Source organism: Myodes glareolus, chromosome 17, assembly GCF_982192425.1.
Source record: "Myodes glareolus chromosome 17, mMyoGla1.1, whole genome shotgun sequence".
Classification (NCBI taxonomy): Eukaryota; Metazoa; Chordata; class Mammalia; order Rodentia; family Cricetidae; genus Myodes; species Myodes glareolus.
The window spans coordinates 23,419,910-23,445,338 of record NC_142042.1 but is presented as its reverse complement, the minus strand read 5'-3'; the positions used below and the strand labels follow the sequence as shown (position 1 = coordinate 23,445,338).

Genomic DNA, 25,429 nt, shown 5'->3' with positions numbered 1-25,429 from the left:
TTCGTTGACTGTCTACTGGAGTAGACATAGTCTGGGTTACAGATGTAACGGGGAGAGTCAGGTATTGGTGCATACCTGTAACCTCAGAACTTGGGGGTGGAGCAGGAGAATCGGGAGTTAAGACCATCCTGAACTCCATTCTCCACAGAGAGTTTAAGGATAGCCTATGTAAGACCCTGTCGAAAGAAAGAAAAACAGTGGTAACGGAGGGACAAAATCCTGATTGGTTTGTACTAGAAGGGAAAAGCTGATAGATAAACGATCATAAATGAATGAGACGCCATGAAATAATTGTGACTGTTATGGAAAGATGCCAATGGGATAACTGGGCAGTCTGCTCTTTGCCAAGCATTGGAAGTACTATGTAATAAAGCAGGCCTTTTTGCCAGTGTGTACACGTGACAGTTCCTCAGTTCTAACGTGGTCCCTGTGGGAATATGACATGCAAAGCACATAATTCCACCAGCAGTTGCTGTGAATTGGAAGTCAGTGTGTACAAAAAAAAAACTTGGGAGATCGCATTTGGATTCAACAAAAGATGAGGACTATACATTTACTGGAATATACATAAACACCTAAGACAATTTTTTTTTGTTTATAATTTGAGAACAAGTCTAGAAACTAAGCCTGTAACTGACTGAATTAATAGTGTGATGATAATATATACAGATTGGCTCACTTTGGAAGCAAAAAAGGAAGCATGACAGACTGGTAGTAGCCGTCATAGACTCCAAAGGGATTGAAAGTGAGAGAGTGTATAACAGAGACTTACTGCCCTAAGGGAGACTCTAATATTCAAGGTCACTTTCATTGCTGGGTAAAATTTCCTGATCTTTTCTATTTAAAAAAGAAATGTAATCTCTAGATAGTAACACTGCACTTTATGAATATCACAAGATCCCAGTGCTTCACGAACAAGAGCTCCTTCCTATTTTGAATGAAGTCAAGGAGATTCCAGGAAAAGTGGATGAACTGGAGCCATTGGAAGAACACTCCAGAACAATGGACTCAGAGCCACCAGAAAGCATAGAGAGGCTTGGGCTGACTGAGAAGCTTCAAGAAAGTCAGAAAGAGATCAGATGTCTCACTGAAGAGAGGGACGACTTGAAAATGATGCTAGAAACACTGCATGTCGAATGTGCCCAGCTGAAAGAAGATGCCAGAAAAACTTTGGCTAAAGTGAGTGTTTTGTTTTGTGTTGAGATAGACTCATGTAACCAGACTTGACCTTGAATTAATATTTCTCTTGCCTCCCTCTCCCCAGTTGTAGGACACCGGCATGTGTACCACCATGTTTAGATAAATGAGCTTCCTTCTTCCTTCTTAGCTAGTGTTTATAAAAGGGTCGCTTGTGTCACATTTAAAAATGTCAGTGCTAACTCTCTGCAGATGTTTCTAACCATGGAGTGACAGGAAGCAGGATAATTAAAAATTGTTCCTGAATGTAAAGAAATAATTGAAACTGTCCAAACATCTTTGTTCTTGAGTATTCAAAATTGACTTAGAAGAATCAATGCTTTAATAACAGAAAAGAGAATATTTTCTTTCTTTCTTTGAGTCCACGCCTGCACAGTATGCCTGGTGATAGGGAACTGTGTATAATCTCCTCACTCCGGGAGTCTGAGACAGGTGGATGAGGTCCTGTATTAAATTCCAGAAAACCCTTTCCTCCAAGAAGGCATTTCTGTCTGCTTCTTTGCTTTGGTTGGAAACCTGGAAATCATCCCTGCTGTTGCTGTGTCTTCCTGTTCACTCACTGCAGTACAGTGTCCAAACCGTGCTGGGGTGTGTGTGTGTGCACGTGCATGTGTGCATGTGTGTTACATGAACAGGTAGACTTTATAAACACAGTATGTTTTTTTATCAAAGGTTAGCTGTATGTTAAAACCCTCCAATTTTTTTAACCACATTACCAATACCCTTATACAGAATCACCATTATTTCTTTGTGGCTCCCTATATTCATTTTGGTTTAGATTTTTATTATTTTATGTGTCTATGTGTTCTGCCTGCTCATACATCTGTTTACCGCATCATGCCTGATGCTCCAGAAAATGATGAGCCTCCACGTGGGTGCTTATGTTCATTCTTACACATATCTACTACAGTTCCCATTCTGAGACAAAGTGATGTTTTCTGGAATGTGTTCACTATATTAGTGTTATTCTTTAAAAACTAGAACCCACCCATGGCCCATGAGGCCCAGGACCATAGACCCTGCCGGTATCTGACCTTGCTGCAGCCCCCCTTCCCGCGATGCCCTCTGTGCTCTCCTGTTCCCCACCTGCAGGACTTCCACGTGTGCCTTTGTGTGAGGGGTGCTTTCCTCCCTCAGCGCTCAGGTCTGTTCCCTAGAAAGCCTTTCCAGTCCCCCATGATGAGAACTATGCCCGACAGCAATGCCCTGAGGAGCTCATCTCTTCTGTTGGAGAAATTTGTCATAGCATCTGTCTTTTCCCCCTAAAGTGTGATTCTGGCAGTAATCATAAGAAGAAAGAGAAAACTCACTGTTTTATCTGTGGCCTTGTCTAGTAGGATACTTGGCAGTATGGTGAGCCCTCAAATAAAACATATTAACTGCCTGGACAGTGGGAGAATGTGGAAAACCTACTCTATAAATGAGCTATTGGATGCTCTATTATATAAGAAAACGCCTAATTTCTTTTCTTCTATAATTATCTTTAGTTATCAAGTGTATTGTCTTGGAATTCCCTTAAGATACAGGAAGCACTTCGCAAACAGGACCACTTCTTAGATGAGGAAGGAAAGGAGACACTAAGGAGTGGCGGGGTAGGGCGGGGGGGGGGGGGGGTACCAGCTGAGAACAGTGCAGAGCAGAGTCGGCTCCAGGTCACTGAGAGGAGAAACAGAAATGCTCGAGTTGTGAAAGGACAAGTATTAGGACTATAGCTAGGGACTGTGCTAGTTTAGTAAAAAGGTACTAAGATCCTCCAAGATCCATGACTTCCCTAACCCTGAGTAGTTGGCTCAGTTTCCAGCACCAGGTATGATCTCCCTCTTGTTGAGCAGGTCTTAAATGTAGAGAGCTGCTGGTTACCACCGATGTATACTTGCTACTGCCGCCCCTATGGGGTTATTGTGCTGTACTGGTCAGAGGAGAAAGGGGGTCTCCTGTACCTGCAGCCGGTTCCCCAGGCAGAGCATGAGCCACCACAGCATCTCAGAGATGTTACAACGCAAAGTTTCCTCTTTGCTCTATATTTCTCAAGAGCTTTATAAGCAAAGCTTTTCAAAATGGAGTTAGTTATACTATAATGGTTAGAGTTCCATAAATTTCTTGGAATTTTCTCTAATACTGAAGCATCTAGAAACTGAAGAGGAACTTAACGTTGCTCGTTGTTGCCTGAAAGAGCAAGAGAAAAAAACGGACACACTAAGAGCGAGCCTCTCCCAGAAGGAAACCGAGCTGTCAAGTATTCGTGCACAACTAGAGTCGGCCACTGATGAACTAGAGAGAAAGGTAAACTGAGGGACAGAAGCAAGGGGAGGAGACCGGAAGGGGATTGCTAACTTGAAGACTACTCCTCACATACTCATTTATTTTGGAATCTGTTTTTTATTTTTTCCTTAAAATAGGAGAAAGAGACTGTGTGTGTGTGTGTGTGTGTGTGTGTGTGTGTGTGTGTGTGTGTGTGTGTGTTGTGCGTACATGCACATGTGCCTGTGTGTTTTGTGCTGATAACTTATTTCTTTGTTGTTTAAAGGTTCAAGAACTCTGTGAGAAACAGGAACAACTTAATATAAAAGAAACCAATGAGACTCAAGAGAAAATGAATGAACTAGACCAAGTCAAGGCACTTCTCCTAGCCAAGGACTCGACGCTCCAGAGGCTGGAGAGTGACAGGCTCCAGCTGACTAAAGAGCTAGAAGGAAGTCAGGAGGAAGTGAGGATTCTAAGTAAGGAAAGAGATGAGCTGAGAAGAGCACAGGAGGCTCTTCGTGTGGAAAGCCAACAGCAGAAAGAAACCATGAAAGAAATTGGTGCTAAGGTAAGTCTCTGCTAATTTGGGGGAAACAAAATGAGGACAAAGATGATTGTGATGACACCTGTTAAGTTTTATTAATTTTTTGTAATGATAAAGGGGAAGCTAAGACTGTAGTAGTCACCTGAGTGGTGACATAGAAATTACTAGTTCAAGTGATGTTTCAAGGGGAAGTGGATCAAGCAGCAGGTACTTGGATTTGGGAAAGGCAAATGCTGACTTTAAGGAAGAAGGGCTTCCTTATTAAGTGGAAAAGGACATGTACTTAGTTATTCGTTCCCTCCATCTCTCATCAAAGAAAGCACAGCATCATTAGACTAAATGTAAAAGTATCTGCCTTGATTTAGGAAATTGTCTTCCTTTCTCTTAAAAACAAACAAAACCTGCTTTTGTGAACCTGTGACGTAACTTGTTTTCTCAGCTCCAAGAACTTCAGGACAGAGAGCGTGAATGCCTAGCGATAAAGACTGTTAATGAGACTCAAGAAAGCAGGCATGAAGTGGAATGCTTGAACAAGCAGTTGGAGGCCCAGAAGGCAACTCTGGAGAGGGTGGAAATGCAGAATGTAACCTTGACTCAAAGGCTTCATGCAACCCTTGACGAAATGGGATCTGTAGCAAAAGAAAGAGATGAGCTTAGGAGTATGGAAGAGCGCCTCACCGGAGAGAGAGACCAGCTGGAGGCGAGCCTTAAAGAGACAGTAACTAGAGTGAGTTGCCATTTTTCTGCCATTATGCAGCTTAATGTGCTAATGACACTGGGCTTGAGGGTGGGCAAAGTGTACAATTTGTCCCAAGAATCTAGTTGTAGCATTTTACACTATACACATTTGCACAGTTCTGCAAAGACAGCAGATTCATGTTCCTCATTAATGGGAGACTGGTAAAAGACACACAGCGTATCTGGATCACGGAGTGCTGTACCTTAGCTAACAAAGCAGACTGGCACTGTGTCTGTAGTGTCCTCCTGGGGAAAGGTGAGCTAACAGTGCCTCTTCTAGAATATGTGGTCATGTCCCGGAGCAGCCCAAGAGTGAGGACTGGGAGGCCTGAGAGGACAAGGGAACGTTGATCTTTTGTATAGCTTCTGTCTGAACTGTTTTTCTTCAATGTCTTCTTTCTTTTCCTAATAATTAAGGGTCTGGAAAAAGAAGAGGAGCTGAGAGTTGCTCGTGTGCACCTGCAAGAGCACCAGGAGACTATCAGCAAGCTCAGGGAGAGTGTGTCTGATAAGGTAGATGAACTATCACGTATCCAAGGGGACTTAGTACGCACACATGTTCTAGAAGCGCGGGTATTTTTAATCTGGATAGACGGGAACTGGAGTCAGATCTTCTATGTAAACTGTGAACCTGTCTAAATTTGAAGCCCATGATTTGTTGATTGAATTTTAACACTGTTGTTTGGGGGGTTTTGCTCATATGTTCAGTGCTCTAACTTACTATATGGTTGTCTTAAGAGCCAAGAACTCCAGGAAAAAGCACGTCAACTTTCTCAGGTAGAAGCTGAGCTCAGGGAAAGGATGGATCAGATGGAGCAATTGAAGAAGCAACTAGGAGCCCAGAGTTCAACTCTGGACAACATAGAAATAGAAAAGTTAAAGTTGACTCAGCAAGTTTATGAAAACCTTGAAGAAATAAGAATTGTCACTAAGGAAAATGATGACCTAAAAATTATGGATGAAGCCCTGAGAGTAGAGCGAGACCAACTGAGGAGAAGTCTTCAACAAATGGAAGCAAGTGTAAGTTCTGTCCTGCCCTAGCAGGTTTTCAAATCATCTGGGCAGGGGTGGGTCGGCATTGAGTCCTTCGTTCCGCCAGGAATGGCAGGTGGTTTGTGTTCTTGAACTTTTTGAATTCAGCGTTTCTTTGTGGAGTTTTTAACCTAAATATATACTGATTCAGTTGTTAAAGAAGTGTATATGCAGATGAGCGTATATACATAAACATATGTACAAGTGGTTCCCAGTGCAGCTTGGTTTTAACAGTTTGTGATAAAAATGGGAAAGAAGCAACCTAAAGGCATCTTAGAAAGAAACTGGCAATACAAGCAATATGCCAAAATTCTGTGCAAGTTGGTTGGTCTCAATGTCCCAATCAGGAAAAGGTCTGTAATTTCTAACAGTAAAGAATATTAAGTAGTGAGAGCCTCCCCCCACCCCCCAGTTTGGTTCACTGGGTAAAGCATTTGCTGCACCAACCTGACAATCTGAGCTCATTCTCTGGAACCTATGTAAAAGAAGGACGGGGAAAGAGACCCACAGAACTGTCCACTGATTAACACTTATTTCTGAAAATGCTATTTAATGTTAAGATATGTTCCTATTTTAAAAGGACCTGGAAAAGCAAGAGAAACTAAGAATTGCTCACATGGATCTGAAGGAGCACCAAGAAACCATTGATAGACTCAGAGAAAATGTGTCCAAGAAGACAGATGAACTATCAAATATGAAAATGGAATTAGAAAATGCAAATATTAAATTACAGGAAAAGGTATTGATTGGGCCTCCCATTTGTTCATGCCTGAAAGTCTTTGGGGTTATAAAGGTTCACCATACTGGGAAAGAGTTTGGCAGCGCTCACTGTAAGGCCTGCATTTCCTTTCCTTGGGTGTGTACCGAAAAGGGCAAGGACCATTCTGCACAGCCAACAACAATGTTCACAGCAGTTTATCCAGAATAGTGGGAAAGTGAGAACAGCCTGCATATCAGCAAGTGAGTGGGGACTGCCTTGTCATCTTAAGTTCCAAAGGAAACAGAAGTAGATCAGTGTGTGAAAGGTCAAGTTTATATTAACCTCAAGGAAAGAATACACAGATGTTGGATGCTGGAAATGCTGTCTAGTCTCGGTTATGGTTTTATAGATGCATGCGTATATCAAGAATAGCTAAGCCAAGTGGTGGTAGCACACACCTTTAATCCCAGCACTTGGGAGGCAGAGGCAGGTGGATCTCTATGAGTTCAAGGCCAGCCTGGTCTACAGCAAGAGTTTTAGGACAGCCAGGGCTACACAGAGATCCTAAAAAAGAAAGAAGAAGAAGGAAGGAAGGAAGGAAGGAAGGAAGGAAGGAAGGAAGGAAGGAAGGAAGGAAAGAAAACCCAGTCTACATTTAAGATTAGTATACTTTCTATGTGTTATTCCTCAAAGAAAACTGAGTGTCTTTAGGAACCATTTATAAAAAATTAGATGGAAAGATTGCTGTCTTAGAGACTATTCTTTTCTCCCCCACCAAGAGTACTGGGATTAGGGCATGCATGGCCACTCCCAGCAAAGCTGTGCTTCAGCCTTCTTTTAAAGCAGTCCGTATCCTGGCCTGCAGTTAAGAGTTCCCAGCATCTCTGGCCCTCCAGTTCCAGAGGCTCCCGTTCCTCTGCCCTCCATGATCACCTCACTCACATAGTGGAAAGTGAATTAAGCTTTCTGGAGATGGAGAAGTGGCTCAGTAGTCCTCTCCTAGAGGACCCAGGGTTGATTTCCACAGACTACCTGGTGGCTCACAACTCTCCTTTACCTCCTGACACCCTCTCTGACTTCCATGGGCACCAGGCATACATATGGTGCATACACATACATGTAGGCAAAGCACCCTTAACCATAAAGTAAAACAATAAAAGTTAAAGATAAAGCTTTCTTTGAAGAGTCTATCCTGATGTGATTTCTTGTCTCCAGATTCAAGAACTTAAGGCAAATGAACTTCAGGTTCTTACGTTAAAAGGAGAAGCCAGCGAAACACAAAAGCAGCTCAAGCAGCAGGGCTTAACTCTGAGTAAGATAGAGATGGAGAATCTAAATCTGGCCCAGAAGCTGCACGAAAATCTTGAAGAAATGAAATCTGTAATAAAAGAAAGAGATAATCTAAAGAGAATGGAGGAAATGCTCAAGATGGAGAGAGACCAGCTCAAGGAGAACCTAAGGGACAGCATGCGAAAGGTGAGCTGTGTGCCTTCTTCCTGTCTAGAACCACCACTACTTGAAAGTACAGGATCCATAGATGAGCTCTCTCTTTCCCTCCCTCCTTCCTTTGTTCTCTCCCTCCACCCTCCTTCTCTTCATCCTTCCCCCTCTACCTCCCTTCTTTCCTCTCTTCCCCCTCTGTTTCTCCCTCCCTCATTCTCTCCCTCTCTCCCTCCTCTTCTCCCTTTCTCCCTCCTTCTTTTCACCCCTCCCTCGTCCCTCCCACCCTCCCTCACTCTGTGTGTGTATCTGTCTGTCTGTCTGTCTGATACCTACAATAACTAGAAGAGGGTGTTGGAACTGGGGAAAAACAGCAGGTGATGCTCTTAACTGCTGAGCGGCCATCTTTCTAACCAAGCATTGTATCTTTGAAAACTTACCAGTACATACAGTACACTGGTTCAGCAGTACCACTTCTAGGAATTTACCCAACCAATATATTCACTGATTTAGCAAAAATACATTGTTCTGTATAGTGATTTGTGGTGACCAAAATCTAGAAGTAAGCCAAGTATCCAGGTGCAAGGCACTGGCTACATAGGACTCATCCCTATGATGGAATTCTAGGCCTCACACTATTTATGTGACTCTGCCCTTAAAAGACAGTGAAAGAGAAAAACAAGTCAAGGAGTTGAGTGGGGAACAGCACTGAGGAGGAAAACAGGGTCAGAACTTGTACTCTGGCTCCTTTGGACTGTTTTTGTGCTGGTTTTGAGTTTTGTTTGTTTTTCAAGACAGGGGTCTCTCTTTATAGCCCTGGCTGTCCTAGAACTCACTCTGTAGATCAGGCTTGCCTCGAACTCACAGAGATCTCCTGTCTCTGCTTCCTGAGTTCTGGGATTAAAGCCCGGCTCTTTTGACCGTCTTGTACCCCAGGCATACTGTAGAGCTTGTTTCTAACTGAGCATATACTTTTCTTTGAGTGTATTTAGTCTTTTAGAAGCAGTGATAAAATACACAAATATAGACTAAGAATTTCTGGTCTAGTGTCCGAAATGCTCAATTTTAGAAAGGTTTTGAGCACCAGCATGAAACTCAAAAACTTAAATTTGGGAGGATTTCAGTAAAGTCAAGACTGCAAACACTGTTAAAATCTGAAACATTGATTTTGAAAGATGCTCTGTTTATGCATATATACATATACAACAATAGACATTGCCCTTCTGTGAAGAAATCTTTTATTCTGATCTATATTATAAATTATCTCAAGAGCCAAGAACTTCAGGAAGAAGAGCTTCAGTTTCTTAAAGAGAAAGATGTCAATAAAGTTTATAACAAAAAAAAGGAAATTGAGCAGTTGAAGCAGTTTGAGGTCCAGAATTTCTGTGTGCAAAATGTGGGTGAAAATGGTTTGCACTTGATTAAGAAAGTTCATGAAAACCTTAAAGCAATAAGAATTGTAGCCAAGGAAAGCAGTGGAGCTAACCAGGATAAAAGAGTCTCTCCAAGTAGAAAGAAAACAATTCCGAGAAACCCTAAGACACGTGATATGCGCATAAGTTCAGACCTGCCTTTGCTGAGTAGCTCTGAGACCGAAGCCTGGAGATTACCAGTGTGCGTTATCTGAATTTGGGTGTTGTGGGTTTGTTTTGGATTTTTTTCCTCTTTTTATTTTCTTTTTGGAAAAGTCTGTAGATAGTGAAAGTGGTGAGAAACATGCCATAGTTATAACACAGAAAGGAAGCATAAAAGCCACAGTGCTTTTCAGAAAATTAAATTCTTCATCTTTAAAATAAGATTTGTTAGATACTATTTTCCTTCTAAATTTCTGAGACAACAACCACAGAAAGAAACTAACTTTACCGTAAGTGGAAGATGGCACAAAGACCACATCTGCGAAAGAGCAAATGCCTCCTTTCCTCTACTGATGGCCTAGAAGTGAGACTTCATTACCGACGTTAGAAGGGAAAAAAGCAAAGTAGAGATTAAAAAGGAGTTTTCTTGACATTATTTCAGAATAATCTTTAAAAGTTTAATTCACTACTCTAAAAAGTAGTATAAAATTTAGAAAAATTTGGTATATAAAGTAAATCTGTAACTTTCTGTTTTCATGTTTGCTGGGTAAAGTAAAAAGCCTCAGGTACTGTTATCATAAACATTAAACACTTAGGAGTCCAGCATATGTGGGGCCTGTCTAAATTTACAAACAGACATAATTTGTTTGACAAATCTGTATCAAGTAGATATTCTTCTAGGTATTACTATGCCCACTTAAACTGATGACTTAGTTTACTGAGGAAGGGTATGTCTGTTCTGTATTTTTTAATCAATGCAGAAAGAATATGAAAGAAATTTAGACTTTCCACCCCAAGGTGGAAAAATATAAAAGACTTGGGTTCTCTAACATATTTAGCTGGTGATAGTAATTCTAAATTAGACATTCGAGAGGTTACAAACTAGAAATCTAAGACCTAAAGAGCAAGTCCTTTTCTAGGTACCATGTGCTTCTCGCACGTATCGAGTGAGTTCAGTGAGGTGAAGTCATTCGCTGTGTGGTTTGGCAGTACTTATTACTTCCTTTTGCCTATTTTAATACTGTTATATTAGAATGAAATATTTAATTCCATCACAGAACCCCGATGTAAGATGTAGGCATGTATGGTTAGACTTGCTATGTAAATGTAGTTATTGCTGTGCATTTCTTTGTACCAGGACCATCAGAACCATGAAGAGATAGTAAAACATGCAGAGGAGTTACTGTGTGATGGAGAACAACATGGGACAAGAGAGCTTCAAGAAAAGTGCCTCAGGATAAAGGTAAGAGCTCCTGTAGGAGCTGTGTGGCATTGTTGTTACCGTTCCAAAGGTCCTGTCAAGCCTAAGAGAATTAAAGGAAACTGTATAGCAAATAGATCATACCAGATGTTTCCCTAAGCATTATAGTCTAGTACAGTGATGCATGCATATATGTACAAGTGACACAGTGGGAGTGTGTGATTTGATTTTTAAGGACTGTGTGTGGAAAGTGACCTGAACAAATCTCTAAAAGCGGTAATGGCTCAATTTGCTCTGGGGGACGAGTGCTGTAGACGGGGGACTAACAGTACAAAGCTCCCGAGGCAGAAGCAGCCTTCTGTTCCAGGAGTTACGAGAGGGAAGCTAGTGAGAGAAAGAAAGGTCGAAACTGATGGAGGAGTAGACCACAAGGCCACGGAAAACCTCAGGTTTGCTCCAAGTAGGAGGAGGTCCACTGGAGAGTTCTACCATGCTGCGAGAGACACCACATGACCTACACCTGGAAAGGAGAGATTTGAGTATTGAAAGTAATATAAGCAGAGAACCTTTCTTTTTGTTTTTGTTTTCTCAACACAGGGTTTCTCTATGTAGCCCTGGATGTCCTGGGCTACCTCTGTAGACCAGGCTGGCCTCAAACTTACAGAGATCCACCTGCCTCTGCCTCCCAAGTGCTGGGATTAAAGGCGAGAGCACCGCTGCCCACCGAGAGAGCTCTTTTGAAAGATGAATTTTAATGATGTAGACAGAGATCACAGAGAGGCAGAAGTCCAAGCAGTGCTAACAGATCATAGACTACAGCACAGTGGAGAGGGGCTGCTTGAGTTGTGGTTGCTGATTCAAGCACAGACTCTCACTGCTATAATCAGCATCAGCCAGACTTATGGATGGTGCATACTACATTTATTCAGATTTCAAAAGAAAAGTTGGGTTTCTTATTGTATTTTCCTCTGGTTAATTTTTTACAATCTTATGCGTCGCTTCTATAATCTAAAAGTCACTAATTATAATTTTTAAACACAAAGTTCTTCATTTCTTTTTTTCAATAGAAGGTATTACAGTGTTGCATTTTGTTCATTAGCATGAATTCGGATTTCCTTTAGGAGCTCCTGAAAAGATACTCAGAAATGGGGAATGATTATGAGTGCTTGCATCGGTTCTCCCTTGACTTGGAGAAGGAAACTAAAACCCAAAAAGAGCTGGTGATTTCTATAAAAGCAAAGCTTTCACTTCCATACCCACAAGCCAAAGAGATTGAAAAGCTTTTTACTGCAAACCAGAGGTGTTTCATGGAATTCCACAGAATCCTGAAGAAACTTAAGGTACCAGCTTTTTTAGTATTGACCTTATACTATAATTTTAATTGTACATTTCAATGTATTTAAGTCTTTGGGGAGTTACCATGGATACTATTTATATTAACCACCAAATTAATATGATTCTGAAGCTAGGATTCCTTCAACAAAGCCTGAGCTCTGCCTGTAGGCCTAAACACTGTTTAAGGGTACTCAGAGTCCACATGAGTCCCATCCCAAAGATGTCATGATCAGATAAGGCAGGCTTGTGATTGGTGATAAGTGCAATCATAGAGGTATGGACAACTTGTTATGTGATACTTTTCCTGGGGATATGTAACACAGATCTGTTCACCCCAGATAGGGAATCCATGACAAACCAAAATCACAATTTCACCAATATCCAACTTGGTAAACCAATGAGTTAATTGGGGTTACAGTTAGAGGGGTTACTTGGGGATGACTCAGAACCACCGCATTGGCCATAAGCCGACCCAAGGAGGGTGATGACTCGGGAAAGCTGTGTCCCTGGGGCCTCCTGCCTGATGCTAAGGAGAGCCCTCAGCTCTTGGTGGCTGCTCAGAGTCAGTTGGTTACTCCAGCAGTTAGTTACTGCTTCCAGAGCCCTGGTGAGGCTCCTCATGAATCATGGGACCTCCCGGGGTGTATAGAGCTTCTTTACTTGATAATCCTCTCGTAGATCATGACAGTCAGATACCCAAGATTTATGAGGTTGGGGACCATTGTAGCATTAAAATTATCATTAACATAAGGCCAGACATCAAGTGTGCTTAACAAAGAAATCTTGAAGTATGTGACATGGCGGAGTGGTGGGGGGGAGTTAATCAAACAAGATTATTAGGAGAATATTTTGAAAATCCAAAATGGGACTGGAGAGAAGGCTTAGCAGTTAAGAACATTTACTGTTTCTTCACAGAACCCAAATTCAGCTTTTTAACACCCAGGTCAAAGCAGCTCACAACACCTGAAACTCTGGCCCCAGGGACTCTGAAGGTCTCTGCTGGGCCCGTGGACACCTGCTAAACTCATGTGCACATACCCACACATATACATGTAATTTTATAGAAAATGAATTTTTTAATCTCAAATGTCTGACAGCAGATTGGCAATTTAAGCAAAAGTTATGTAATAAGGCTGGAGAGAGATCTCGGTGTCGAGACCCTGGCTGCTCTTCCAGAGGATCCAGTGGACTGCCAGCACCAGGCTGTGACTCAGCCACCCGAGTTGCAGTCCTCAGGGATCCATGGACACGTTTATTCACACACATGAACTAATAGGAAAAAGCAGAGCTTATAGAAAGGGCCATGTGACATTTTAAAACCGCTCAATATGAGGAACGCATAAGAAGTCAAGCAAGGAAGCAGCGATTTGGAAGAGCTGCTCTCCCAGTGGGCAGAGAAGGGAAATCTGTGGATAGAGTAGCTGCTTCCTGCATCGTCGTCATCTACCACAGTGTGAACAGTAAACAAGAGGCCTCGCCGTCTCAGACACTGAAAATGCCCCTAAATACAATGTCTCATTTTTATTTTATCTTCTTCAAGTACGTGTTGAGCCACATTACAAAGATAAAGGAAGAGCAACATGAGTTTGTCAATAAATTCGAAGTGGCTTTTATCCAGGAAGTGGAAAAGCAGAATAAACTGTGGATTCAAATACAGAGCTTTCAGCAGGCTTGTGATATTCCATCCAAAGACTTAGAGAACCTCAGACTGAGCCAGGATATGGACCTTCATATTGAGGTATACTTTTTTTTTTAATTTCATTTTACATTCTAACCACAGTTCTCCCTCCCATCCTCCTCCAGCTCCCCCTTACCTTCTCCCAAGCCCAACCCCTATCCACTCCTTCCAACAGGTAAGGGGAGTCAACAAAGTCTGGCACATTAATTTGGGTCAGTACCAAACTCCTCCCCTGCATGAGGTCTGAGCATGGCGCCATAAGGAATGGGCTCCAACAACTAGCTCATGCACCAGGGATGGATCCTGGTCCTACTGCCAGAGTCCCCTCAGATAGTCCAAGTTCACCACTGTCTCCCACACATGGAGGGCCTAGTTCAGTTCCATGGAGGCTCCGCAGCTTTTGGGCAAGAATTCATGAGTTCCCACGAGCTTGTTTCTGCTGTCTCTGCAGATTTCTCCATCATGATCTTGACCTCCTTTGAGATATACTTTTTTAATAGCTTTAATATGATTTTAAGCCTTTTTTAAATAGATACCTTTGTATGCATTTGAAATGACTAGTAACTCACAGAATGATAGCGGACTAGAAGACCCTTTAGACGCTGCCAGACCTGCATAGACAGAAAATAGATTTGACGTCAGCAAGTGAGAACTCAGAGAATTTTAGGCTCCCCGATGCTTTCTTGCACCTGTGACTGAAAGTCACAATCTTCCCTGTATCAATACCATAAGGACTTTCTTGTTCTCCCAACAATGTTGGAACTGGCTGCAGTTCCTAACACATATGTAAGGCCTGCCATGAACATAGAATGTCATGTAGAGTATATTACCAGCATTCTCTTAGGCAAATAATCAGAATAAAGTTTTAAATTAGAATTCATTTACTTGAATGTGCTAATAAGTAGAGTACAGTAGGTATTTCTCCCCTTTATGATATTCTTATAGTTTATATGTTATTTGGATGAAATCTTTCCCAATGTTCATATAGTTTGATACCTATTTTTTACACAGGAAATTCTCAGAGATTTTTCAGGAAATGACTTCCCCACCATAAAAACTGAATTCCAACAAGTACTAAGTAATAAGAAAGAAATGACTCGGTTTTTGAAAAAGTGGCTGAATACTCCTTTTGATACAGAGCAGCTTAAAAGTGGCATCCAAGAAGAAAACAACAGCGTTTGCCAAATGAACAACTGTTATAACAGCAAAATCGCTGTGAGTATGCTTGTTCGTCATTCAGGCTCTTCTATACTTTGCTTTTTCTCCTCATTTCTAAAAGGCTTAGACTGGTTTATATTTCTTTAATTTATACATCAGGGCTCTGTGAACATTTTGATTATATAAAATTTTCTCTTCTATTATATTATGCTTCTTCAGGATCATTAAACCAGTTTGTGCTTGGGAAGGTGACAGGCTGTTCACATGTGACACCGAGTTCCCACTCGGGAGATTTTGTCTCTCCTCCCTGGTCTCTTCTCACTCTCCGCTCAGTGCTCGCGAGGGTAGAGCCTTTGCCCCAGTGGCCTCAGGGAGACTGAGATGTATCTCTGCTAAGACTGTGGGCAGCCGCTGTGGCAAAGCCATAGACGTTTCTGACTGGGCACATCCGGGGCCTTGTGAGCATTCACCTCGGCAGCCTCACACCACCTGCTGCAGTCCCGGATTGCGTGTCCCAGAGGTGCCAACTGTGGCTTTGCTTTGATGTGTATCAGTATTGTTCTCAGTTAATTTTATGGAAAAATTACTTATTAATACAGAGAACTCTCATATGTTCCATCCCTAGAGATAACCTCTCCTATTACCAAGACCCTGTACTGAAATAACACATCTGACCAGTCATGAATTTCTAGCTCACTCCTGGTATTGAGCATCCTGGCAGCTTCTTACCATATTATGACATTCCCTTCAAACCCGTGAAAGCCAGTCTTCGGTGGAAAAGAGAATAGTGAGAATATAAGATTTATAGATTAATAGTAAAATTCAGTATATTGGAGCAGGAGAAATGGCTCAGCCATTAAGAGCACTAGCTACTCTTCCAGATGACCTGTTTCAGTTCCCAGCACCCCACATGTTGGCTCACAGCTGTCTGTAACTCCAGTTCCAGGGGACCTAATGGCCTCTTCTGATGTCCATGAGCACCAGACACACACACAGTGTACAGGCAAACATACAGGGAAAACATCCCACCACAAGAAAAGGGGGTTAAGATCAGTAAGTCATCTTCTCTGGGCTGAGGTTTGGAATGAAATAGGGAAAGTAGGTAATTGTTACTGTGTGCGCTCTGCTGTTGATGACTTTGACCTGCATAGTTCTTCAATCCTCTCCTGTGTTACCTAAACCTAATGAAGTGAGTCACCTTACAGATCTTGTCAAGCCCCTACTTTTAGCCACACCATTCTTAGCATCCGACGTGCTGAAAGAGGAATGTGCAGTCATTGTCCTGAGCACTGTACTAAGGCGGGCTCAGTAGTGGATTCCGCGTGCACTGACCTGGAATTCCACTGTTTATCTTACTGTGATTGCAATGCATCGGTTATTTAAACTGTAGTGGTCTCTTTCTGTTCATAGGCCATGATAGACAAATTCACAGACTTTGAGGAAGGAAATGCTACCAGGTCCAAAGGATTGGAACAGTACCTGAAGTCGCTGAAAGAGAAAACTGAACAGCTATCTAGAGACTGCCAGACGTTGGCCGCCTCCCAGGCCGCCGCCCACGCTTATCCTACTGCCCACGCTTTCCCACGGGATAGCAAAAGTCCTCGTGCTGCATCAGCCAGTGAACAACTAGCATCAGAGGTACGAAACTCCCCGGTGTTTAGAGCAAATATGTAGCTTTAATGTAACCACTACATATGAATGCACTGTTGTACATATATGTGATGAGTTGGACTTTTGCATATGGTTGTACTGTAGTTACCATTCAACTAGTAATGAAACTTGGTATCATGTGAGGTCTTTCCTGTGAGTTAGGAAACAGAAGTTAGCCCTAGTTTAAAGACTATATGCAGGGTAGTTTATCGCCGTGTGTGGTATTGCTACAGGATGCTGTAAGTTTCTTAAAGCGTATGAATTTCAGCTAAACTATAATGTATGTGGAAAACAAGTTTAGAGAAAATAGCAGTTTAACTTACCTTTAGCTATTGTCTTGAATATTGACTATTATCATCGTAAAAAGCTAAGAGGCTCAAAGTATAGCAGAATTGTTAGGCAAACTAAGATGTGTAAGAATCAGTATCATTTGAACAACCCAGGTAGACTGTTAGCTGCTTTTGCTTGGGAATTTTTAGCAACAGCAAATATGCTACTGTGTTTTGTTAGAATGCAAAATGTCTTAGTAGGAAACCAAAAGTCAATTATAACTTATCATTTTTACCAAAATAAATACTTAATATACAACATAAAACATTAGCCTGACATTTGCCATTAGAAACTAGAAGATCACAGATTTTCCCCCAAGTATAAAGTTCATTGGGTATAGTTGACCATTTTTATAAATTTTATACTTGCTTATTCTTGCTCTGACTTTTTCTAGGGGTGAGGGTACGCCCGAAATGTTTTTCTAGTCCTTGGTGAGGATCTGCGGAGGTTTTATTTTCATTATGGTTTTGAAGGTTTTTTCATATATTTCATCTTTAAATTACCTTAGAAAGTCCAAGTGCCCTTTATTTAAAAGATGATTGACTACTAAATGTGCTTAGAACTTTGCTAGCTAGTGTGCCATGTGACTGCTGTGTTCTCATCTGCATGACTTAAAGAGCTTGCTGATAAGTTATAATGTGAAATTTTGGCATTCTTTTAATATGTGAAGTATCATTTTCTAAAAGGACTTGTACTTGGATAAATTAAGCAGTTTTAACCTCTCATTATTGGTTGATTCAATCTGTGAAAACTCAATACACAACTACAGATGATCATTTTTGTCACATTTAACATACTGTGGATTGTGCTTTCTCTAACAGAAAATTCAGGAGCTGGAAACCTCTTTACAAGAAGCTAAAGAAAGTGCCATTCATAAGGAAGGTCAGATTGCAAAGATGCAGAAAGAACTAGCAATGTCTAAGGACTTGGTAGCAAAACTCCAGAGCGAAGTTCATGAGTCAAACAAATGCCTTGAAAACACAAAAGCCACACTACAGATGCTTCAGGTAGGTCAGGCCAGGTTCGTAAGTGAAAGCATTCAGCCTATTGGGCTTAGCAAATAGTCGGGTGCTCTATCCCCCCTTACCACAACCTCACCGCAACACCGGTGTGAGAGCTCAGGCTCTTTTCTCAGACTTCCGAAGGAAGTGACGAGATGAAATGTAGTGGTGCATTTGCATGTAAAATCCTGATTATTTTTAATATACTAGAAAAAAGAATTTCAAAGTAGAATAAGCAGCACGTTTTGTCAAAACTCGGTTCAGACTGCCTCGGGCATCAGGGATTCTTCAAGCCAGCAGAATTAGCCTGGGTGATGTACCAGAAATATGGTTTTGTTCCGTCCTGAAGAGAGATCCATAAACTTTTTTCATAGTTTGACTTTTTAAAATTGTTTCTTTGAATCATATTTTTAAATCTGTAGTCTCAAAAGTACTTACTTCAAAATTTACTCCCAAAGATATTAATTTTGTCCTCTGCATACATTCACCTAAGGTAATAGAACATTAACTGAAAAAGAAAGAATGTAATTTGAATAAAATCTTGGAAATTTCTTCTTGTATCGTTACAAATTGCTCAAATCAGATAGAAATGAATCTGTTTAAATCTGAACATTACTAGACCTTTATAGCCATCCTATGCAGTTGCCTTTTCAGGGATTATAAAGACCACAAATACTAAAGTAAAATGCTTGAGCCTTAACAAAAAGTAAGAACATGTGGAAAGAATGAATTATGATTGAAAATGGGCCGTAAAATAAGAAGCTCACCATGTCCCAGTCAGAGCTGAAATGAAGCTGTAGGGATTGTTCCGGAGTCATTTCCTCATTTTTCTTTTTTTAGATGTTTAATATTTTTAGCTGAGGGGAGGGTGTTAATGCAGGTGCCTTAGGTGGCCAGAACCACTGATCCCCTGGAGCAGGAGGTACAGGAGCCTGTGAGCTGCCTGATGTGAGTGCCAGGAAGAGCAGATGAGCCCTTAACTGCTGAGCCGCCTCCCGGCCCCTTCCATTATTTTCTAAATCTAGTGTGGTTCAGATCAGAAGCACAGGGGGTTGTTTTTCTAGTGTGAGAATAGTTAACAGAATCACCGAATATTATATTTTGGTCGTGAACCTAGCCTTTAACCCCTGAGCTACCTCTCCAGCCCCAGAAACCACCGAATCTTAAAAGGTCTAGACAAGGCTTATTAGCTAGGAACTTCTACTTGAGACTTTCTAATTACTAAACTGAACACTTGAAGGCCAGTGGGTTTTCGTGAGCATGACTGTGACCACAGGTGGTATATTTGCCACACACAGTTCTTACTGTTGCTCATTTCTGAATCAACATTTCCAGTTTTCATTTCCCTGGGGCAAAAATTGTTTAGATACTGTCTTTGTATCAGAGCCAAAGACTATCTGAAATTCCTACACTTTTGGCATATATTGAAATTTTCTAGTTGGTTTGTTTGAACTTTTAAAACAGTATATAGTCAAACAGATCAGTGAGATAGAACAGAGAGCCTAAAAACAGACACACTCAAAAGCAGCCATGTGATCTTTGAGAAAAGGACATCCTCAGTAGAGAGAGGATGATACATCAAATATTGATACTGGTCACCTGGACATTTCATAAGCCAGGAGTGACAGTGCACATGTATAACAGAACAATGAAAATAGCACAGGAGAGAGCATATGCCACCTTAGTCTAGGCAATGACTCTTTACATAGAATGAAAGACAGATAGATAAGACTCTGTTACTGTTTAGAAGTTCTGCTCTCCAAAGACTCTGGCCTGAAGAATACAGACAGGGAAAAATTATATAAAAGATCTTTATCTGATAAGATCCTGAAATAGAAGAAGTAGGAGGAAGCCTAGCATTGGTGTCACAAGCCTGTAATCCCAGCACATGGAAAATGAGATGGGAATCAGGAGTTCAAAGTCGTCTTCAGCTACATAGCAAGTCCTAGATCACCCTGGGACAGAAGGAACATATCACGGTTAATAAAAGACTAGACATGGCAAACTTATAGCCAATATCATACTTGAAGGAAAAACATTCCAGCCATCCCACTAAGATCAGAGACAGGTGTCTTCTCTTTCCACTGCTATTCGGTGCAGTATGTACATATGAGCTAAAGTAATAAGAAGGAAAGAAAGGGGATATGAATAGGAAAAGTCACTAAGTACCCCTCATGCTGATGACGTGGATCTATATACAGTAGACCCCAAGGACTCCATAAAATCTCAGAATTTATGGACACCTTTTGTAAAGTCATGGGATACAAAATTAGCACAAATCAATTGCCTTCCTGTATAACAGATAAAGGTGGGACTAAAGCTCGTCAAGAAGGTGAAAGATCCTGTTTTTAAAAAACTGGGGGGTGTGGGGGGAGACACAACGGCTAAGTGAAAGCCATCTGAGAAGGGTCCCTGCCTTCTAGAAAGACTTCGGATACGTACTCCGGGGAAGACAAAACTAGGGAACAATAAAGTGATTCATGTTTGCCAGGAATGGGGAAGGAGAGAACAAAAGTACAACATGGGTAATCAGGGCAGGTATGGTGGGGCACACCTTTAGTGCCAGTGCTCAGAGACATGCGGATCTCAGTAGAGAAGCCATATTGATCTAAATAGTAAGTTCCAGGGCCTCCAGGCTACACAGTGAGACCCTATCTCAAAAATTAAATATATTAGTTCACTTGTAGAAAATGTGCTGTCCTATTTATTGCATCGTCTAGTACTAAGTAAGAAGAAAAGGCCTATGAGTTTTCCGTGCTTTCAGTTTTTCTGTAAACCTAAATGAAACTCTGAAAATAGTCAAGAGTCTGCAAAGTGAGTGGCTCCCCAGAATCCGCAGGGTGGAAGGAGAGAGCGGACTTTGCAAGTTGTCCTCTGGCCTGCACCTGCAAGCCATGGCACATGTGTGTGCACACCACAAAGAAGGAAACGGAGAAAACATTCGAGTATAGTCACGATTTTTAAAAAAGATATCTTTGCAGACATGTAGGGTTATATGTACTTCAAGTCAAAATAATTATCTTTGTTTCACTGAACTGTCCTGATAGAAAACACCCAGAGTTCTGTGGCTCTGGCTTCTGTCTGCTCTGTGCCCGCCCGCACTGCCGCTCTTTCCTCTGCCCGGTGCTCCTTGTTCACTTGTTTCATTGTGTCTCTTATATGTAGAGTGTTTCTGCTGCATGTGTGTCTGTACCACGCGCTTGCCTGGTGCTGGAGGTCCTCCGGAAGGACAGCCTGCGCTCTTAACCACTGTCCTCCACAAGGACCTTGTGCCAGCCCCATCTCATTTCTTTCAACTCTTCTGTTTCAACTGCTAAACTATGTCACATTGTTCATTGGGAAGAATATTTTCTTGAAGAAAGAAACAGTATTAGCTTATATATAGTTTCAGATAAACTTCATGTCAGGTACTGGGATATGCCTTCATTATCTCTCATGAAAGGCAACCAAACACTTTAGAGCTGGCAGAAACAGAGCTGATCATTGTTTTTCTTTATTTTTCTTCTGTGACAGGACAAGGTTGCTTTAGGAGCTGTGCCTTATAAGGAAGAAATTGAGGATCTCAAAATGCAGCTGGTGAAAATTGACCTAGAAAAGAAGGAAAATGCCAAGGAATTTGAGAAGGAGTATGTCTGCTTTGCCTTTGTTGAACATGGCTTTAGTCACATAGCACGTCTTTATAACACCACAAATATCTTTGCATTTCTTTACTTTTTAGAAAGTAATTTGTAAAAATATTTTTTATATTTAAAAAATGTGTAAGCACCCATAGGTTTTAAGCTCATTAAATTGTAATTGCATATGCAAATTATTAAACAATTAGGCACAGTTCTGGCTGTGGTATAGCTAGTGGTAAGGTTCTTGCCTAACATACACAAGGCCCTTGTTTCAGTCCCCGGTGCTGAAGAAACCAAGCATGATTCGACTCGTTTAGCAGGGTATCTTTGAATGATTCTGCCTCAATTGATAGCTGAATAAAAACTTAAAGGTCATCCATCCTGCAGAGGGAATATTGAGAGCCTTTGCTTTTCTAAGTGTGCACGTGTGTTTTCTTTTAGTATTTAGGACAGTACAGCATTTTCTTTTACCAACTTACCTGTGTGTCCTGTTACACATAATAGCATACCTATAAAATATAGTCAGCATATATTTTCATAGTTTTTGGTTTTTTGAGACAGGGTTTTTTTATGTATCCCTGGCTGTCCTAGAACTCATTTTGTAAACAAGGCTGGCTGGCCTCAAACCCAGAGACCCCCTTGTTTAGTGGGCTGAAGGTCTATGCCACAATGCTCAGCACTGTTTTCATAGTTTTTAAGAAGTGTAATTTTTTAAAAGATTTATTTATATATTATTTATGCAGTGTTCTGCCTGCATGTATGCCTGCAGGCCTGAAGAGGGCACCAGATCTTATTACAGATGGTTGTGAGCCACCAAGTGGTTGCTGGGAATTAAACTCTGGAAGAACAGCCAGTGTTCTTAACCTCTGGGCCATCTCTCCAGCTCAAGAACAGTATAAGTTTTAAGACAGGCTTATAGTTCACTATTTCTGATTAATTCTTGAATTGCTGACTGTTCAGGGAGCAGTGCAGAGTCTGACCTTCCGCTCCTCTGCTGACATCATGTGCAGCGAGGATTGCTGTCCTGGCAGGATGGGAATTGGTGTTTTGATTTTGTTGTTGTTCTGTTCCTTTTCACTCCCTGGTGAGTTTCTGTTTATGTCACCTCATGGTGAGAGTTCATAGTGTCCAAAAATAATTTTGTTCAATATATAGCTATTATGTTTCTAGAAGTTTTAAATGAATTAGTTTCTCAGTAGTAAAGCTGGACTGTTCCTATAACTGAACAGAATAGTTGGGTGTAGCCATGAGAGCTGAGCTATATTCCAGGGGCTGACCTGCCCCTGCCCCTGCCCCTGCCCCTGCCCCTGCCCCTGCCCCTGCCCCTGCCCCTGCGTGAGAGTGTATGTCAATGTGGCATATCAAATCAGAAAGTCCTCTATAAAATCACTTGGACCCTTATATATTTTCTCTATCTTATTCTTGTTAGAATTCTTTCTACAAAGGCCACTGTTGACCATCAGAAAGAAGTGATAAGGCTGCTGAGAGAAAACCTCAGAAGAAACCAACAGGCCCAGGATACCTCAAGTAAGCTGAAAAAGACAGATTTTTTTTCTCTCATAAAATACATTCCAACTGCAGTTTCCTCTCCCTCCATTCCTTCGAGTTCCCTACCACTACCACCTCTCTCCCTCAGATCCACTCCTCCTCTTCCTGCAAACGTGAGCAGGCCTCCCAAGGATATCAGCTGAACATGGCGTAAAACATCACCATAAGACTAGGTACACACCCTCCTATCAAGGTGGACCAGTCAGCCCAGTAGGAGGAAAAGAGGCCCAGGAGAAAGAATCAGAGACAACCCCAGTCCCACTGTTAGGAGTCCCCAAAGAACACCAATCGATGACCTATTTGTGGGACTCCTAACAGCGGGAGCAGGATGGTCTCTGGTCCTTGGCTGATTCTTGGGAACCTATTCCTCATACTGGTTGCCTTGCTCAGCCTTAACACAAGGAGATTTACTTAGTCTTTCCTCAACAAGATATGCCATGCTTTATTGACACCATGGGAGGCCTGTGCCTTCCTGGAAAGAAACGAGTGGATTGAAGGAGGGCTGGAGTCTCAGAGGGGAAGTGGGGGGAGGAAAACTACAGTTGGGGTATAAAATAAATAATTTTTATACAGACTGAAGGGACATTATACTAAATTCAGTAAACTGGACCCAGAAAGTCATCGTAAGTCTTGCTTATGTATGCAGTAAGAGTTGAATACACAGACACAGAAAGTGGGGTGACAGCTACTAGAAACCAAGCCAAAAGGTGCAGGGTTGCAGTTCTGTGTGAGGAAATCTAAATCCCTAATGAGCATTATAAGAGCTGTAGTTAACAACACTATTGTGTGTTGGAAATTTGTAAGAGAACAGCGTTAGGTGACCCTATCAAAAGAAAAATAACTACTTAAAGTTAAGAGAAAAAAACCCACAAAACTAACAACCATAACATATATGCAGAGAACCTAGCACAGATCCATGATTGCCACTTCATTCTCTGTGCGGCCCTATGAGCGTAGCAAGAGCACATATATCTCAAGGTCCTTTCCATTTAACTCCTCAAAGCACATATAGGCTTTGAGGACTCCAGTTGTTCACATGGCGTCCAGCACTAAACCTGCACTGGTCCACCGTTCCATCAGTCATGTTACTCCTAGTACTGCAGTACCAAGAGCTTATCCATTGTAGACTCTTGAGGATGAGTTTCACTCTTACATAATTAAGGTTTTTACATATTGCTAAAGTATTGACTAGTGTAAGAATGACTTAACTATCAAGGGAAAACCTACTTCCCAGTAAAAATCAAATACATCCAATCAGGTAATAGCTATATGCATACAACTAAGAAATTAAAATGGCTACATAATAACAGTGGGTAAACATTTGCCTGTCTGCTCATAAGACTGATAATATACATAATTACATGAAAACCGAAATTTGCCACAGGCACAGTTTAGAGATTGAAGGATGGAATTTCTTTCTGTATGCCCCTTGCAGCAGCTTCTTCCTCATGTCTGTCGTGTGCCCCATTAGAGGAAGAATGCTGAGTATTGGTGCGATTCTATGTACTAGAAGAAACATTAGCTAAAAGTGGGGGACATCTTTGAACTGACCACCCTCGGTGGCCATGTGAAATAACCTGACCTTCCTGCACCTGAGCATCAAACCATCAGGTGTGGGAAAGCATTTGAGAGTTCTCAGTACCCAGCAAAGCATCCATATGTTTATTTTCAAACGAAATGGAAAGGGGAGAATTATCCTCCCTGCGGACTGATAATTTGTCCCAGAACAAAGTAGTCAGCCCTGGAATCATGCATGCAAGCCACACTAAACGGACTCAGGAGGTTGACTGTTTCTGTTTATACGTGTAACAATGTCAGAGAAAAAGAGGCCATCAACTTGAGAGGAAACAGTTGGGGGTATGGCAGGGGTTGACGGGAAGAAAGGCAAGAAGGGAAGTGATGTAATTATATTTTAATTTTTTAAATTTACTAAGAAAATGAAAACAATATGTTAACTATGTTGTCTGGTATCTAGTCATGTTATTTTTATCACTGTATATTTAGCCCTGTGCTATAATTTGAAATCTGGGATGTTGATAGCTCAGTTCTTTCATTATTCAGGATTGATTTAGCTATCTCAGGTTTTTTGTGTTTCCATATGACATTTAAGATTATTTTTTTCAATTTCTACGAAGAATTGTGTTGGGATTTTGATGGGGATTACATTCCATCTATAGATTGGTTTTGGTGGGATGGCCTTCTTCACAACATGATCCCTACTAATTCCTGAGCATGGGAGGTGTTTCCGTGTTCTGATGTCATCATCAATGCCTAGCTTTAATGTCTTAAAATTTTTATTATACAAGTCTTTCACTTGTTTGATTAGGGTTATTCTAAGATTTTTGTTTAGGAAGTTTACTGATTTTTGTATGTTGATTTTATATGCTGCTACTTTGCTGAAGTATTTGTCAACTGTCGAAATTTCCTAGTGGATCTTTAGGG

The 25,429-nt window shown here is 41.3% G+C and overlaps 1 protein-coding gene across 3 annotated transcripts in view; it reads left to right on the top strand.

Moving 5' to 3' along the window:
• The window catches only part of Cenpe (centromere protein E), a 60,713-nt gene that overhangs the window by 28,521 nt on the left and 6,763 nt on the right, over positions 1-25,429 (top strand). For all 3 annotated transcript variants that reach the window (XR_015735304.1, XM_087897558.1, XM_087897557.1), the window contains 16 exons: positions 898-1,179; positions 3,322-3,480; positions 3,725-4,009; positions 4,425-4,712; positions 5,141-5,236; positions 5,462-5,743; positions 6,336-6,494; positions 7,671-7,931; positions 10,608-10,712; positions 11,792-12,010; positions 13,546-13,743; positions 14,695-14,898; positions 16,252-16,479; positions 17,643-17,828; positions 21,336-21,448; positions 22,869-22,966. Coding sequence is in view for 2 of the 3 variants with exons in the window: in XM_087897558.1 (XP_087753684.1) it covers positions 898-1,179; positions 3,322-3,480; positions 3,725-4,009; positions 4,425-4,712; positions 5,141-5,236; positions 5,462-5,743; positions 6,336-6,494; positions 7,671-7,931; positions 10,608-10,712; positions 11,792-12,010; positions 13,546-13,743; positions 14,695-14,898; positions 16,252-16,479; positions 17,643-17,828; positions 21,336-21,448; positions 22,869-22,966 (3,163 nt within the window). In the remaining variant the exon portion in view is untranslated. The remainder of the gene's footprint in view (positions 1-897; positions 1,180-3,321; positions 3,481-3,724; positions 4,010-4,424; positions 4,713-5,140; positions 5,237-5,461; positions 5,744-6,335; positions 6,495-7,670; positions 7,932-10,607; positions 10,713-11,791; positions 12,011-13,545; positions 13,744-14,694; positions 14,899-16,251; positions 16,480-17,642; positions 17,829-21,335; positions 21,449-22,868; positions 22,967-25,429) is intronic.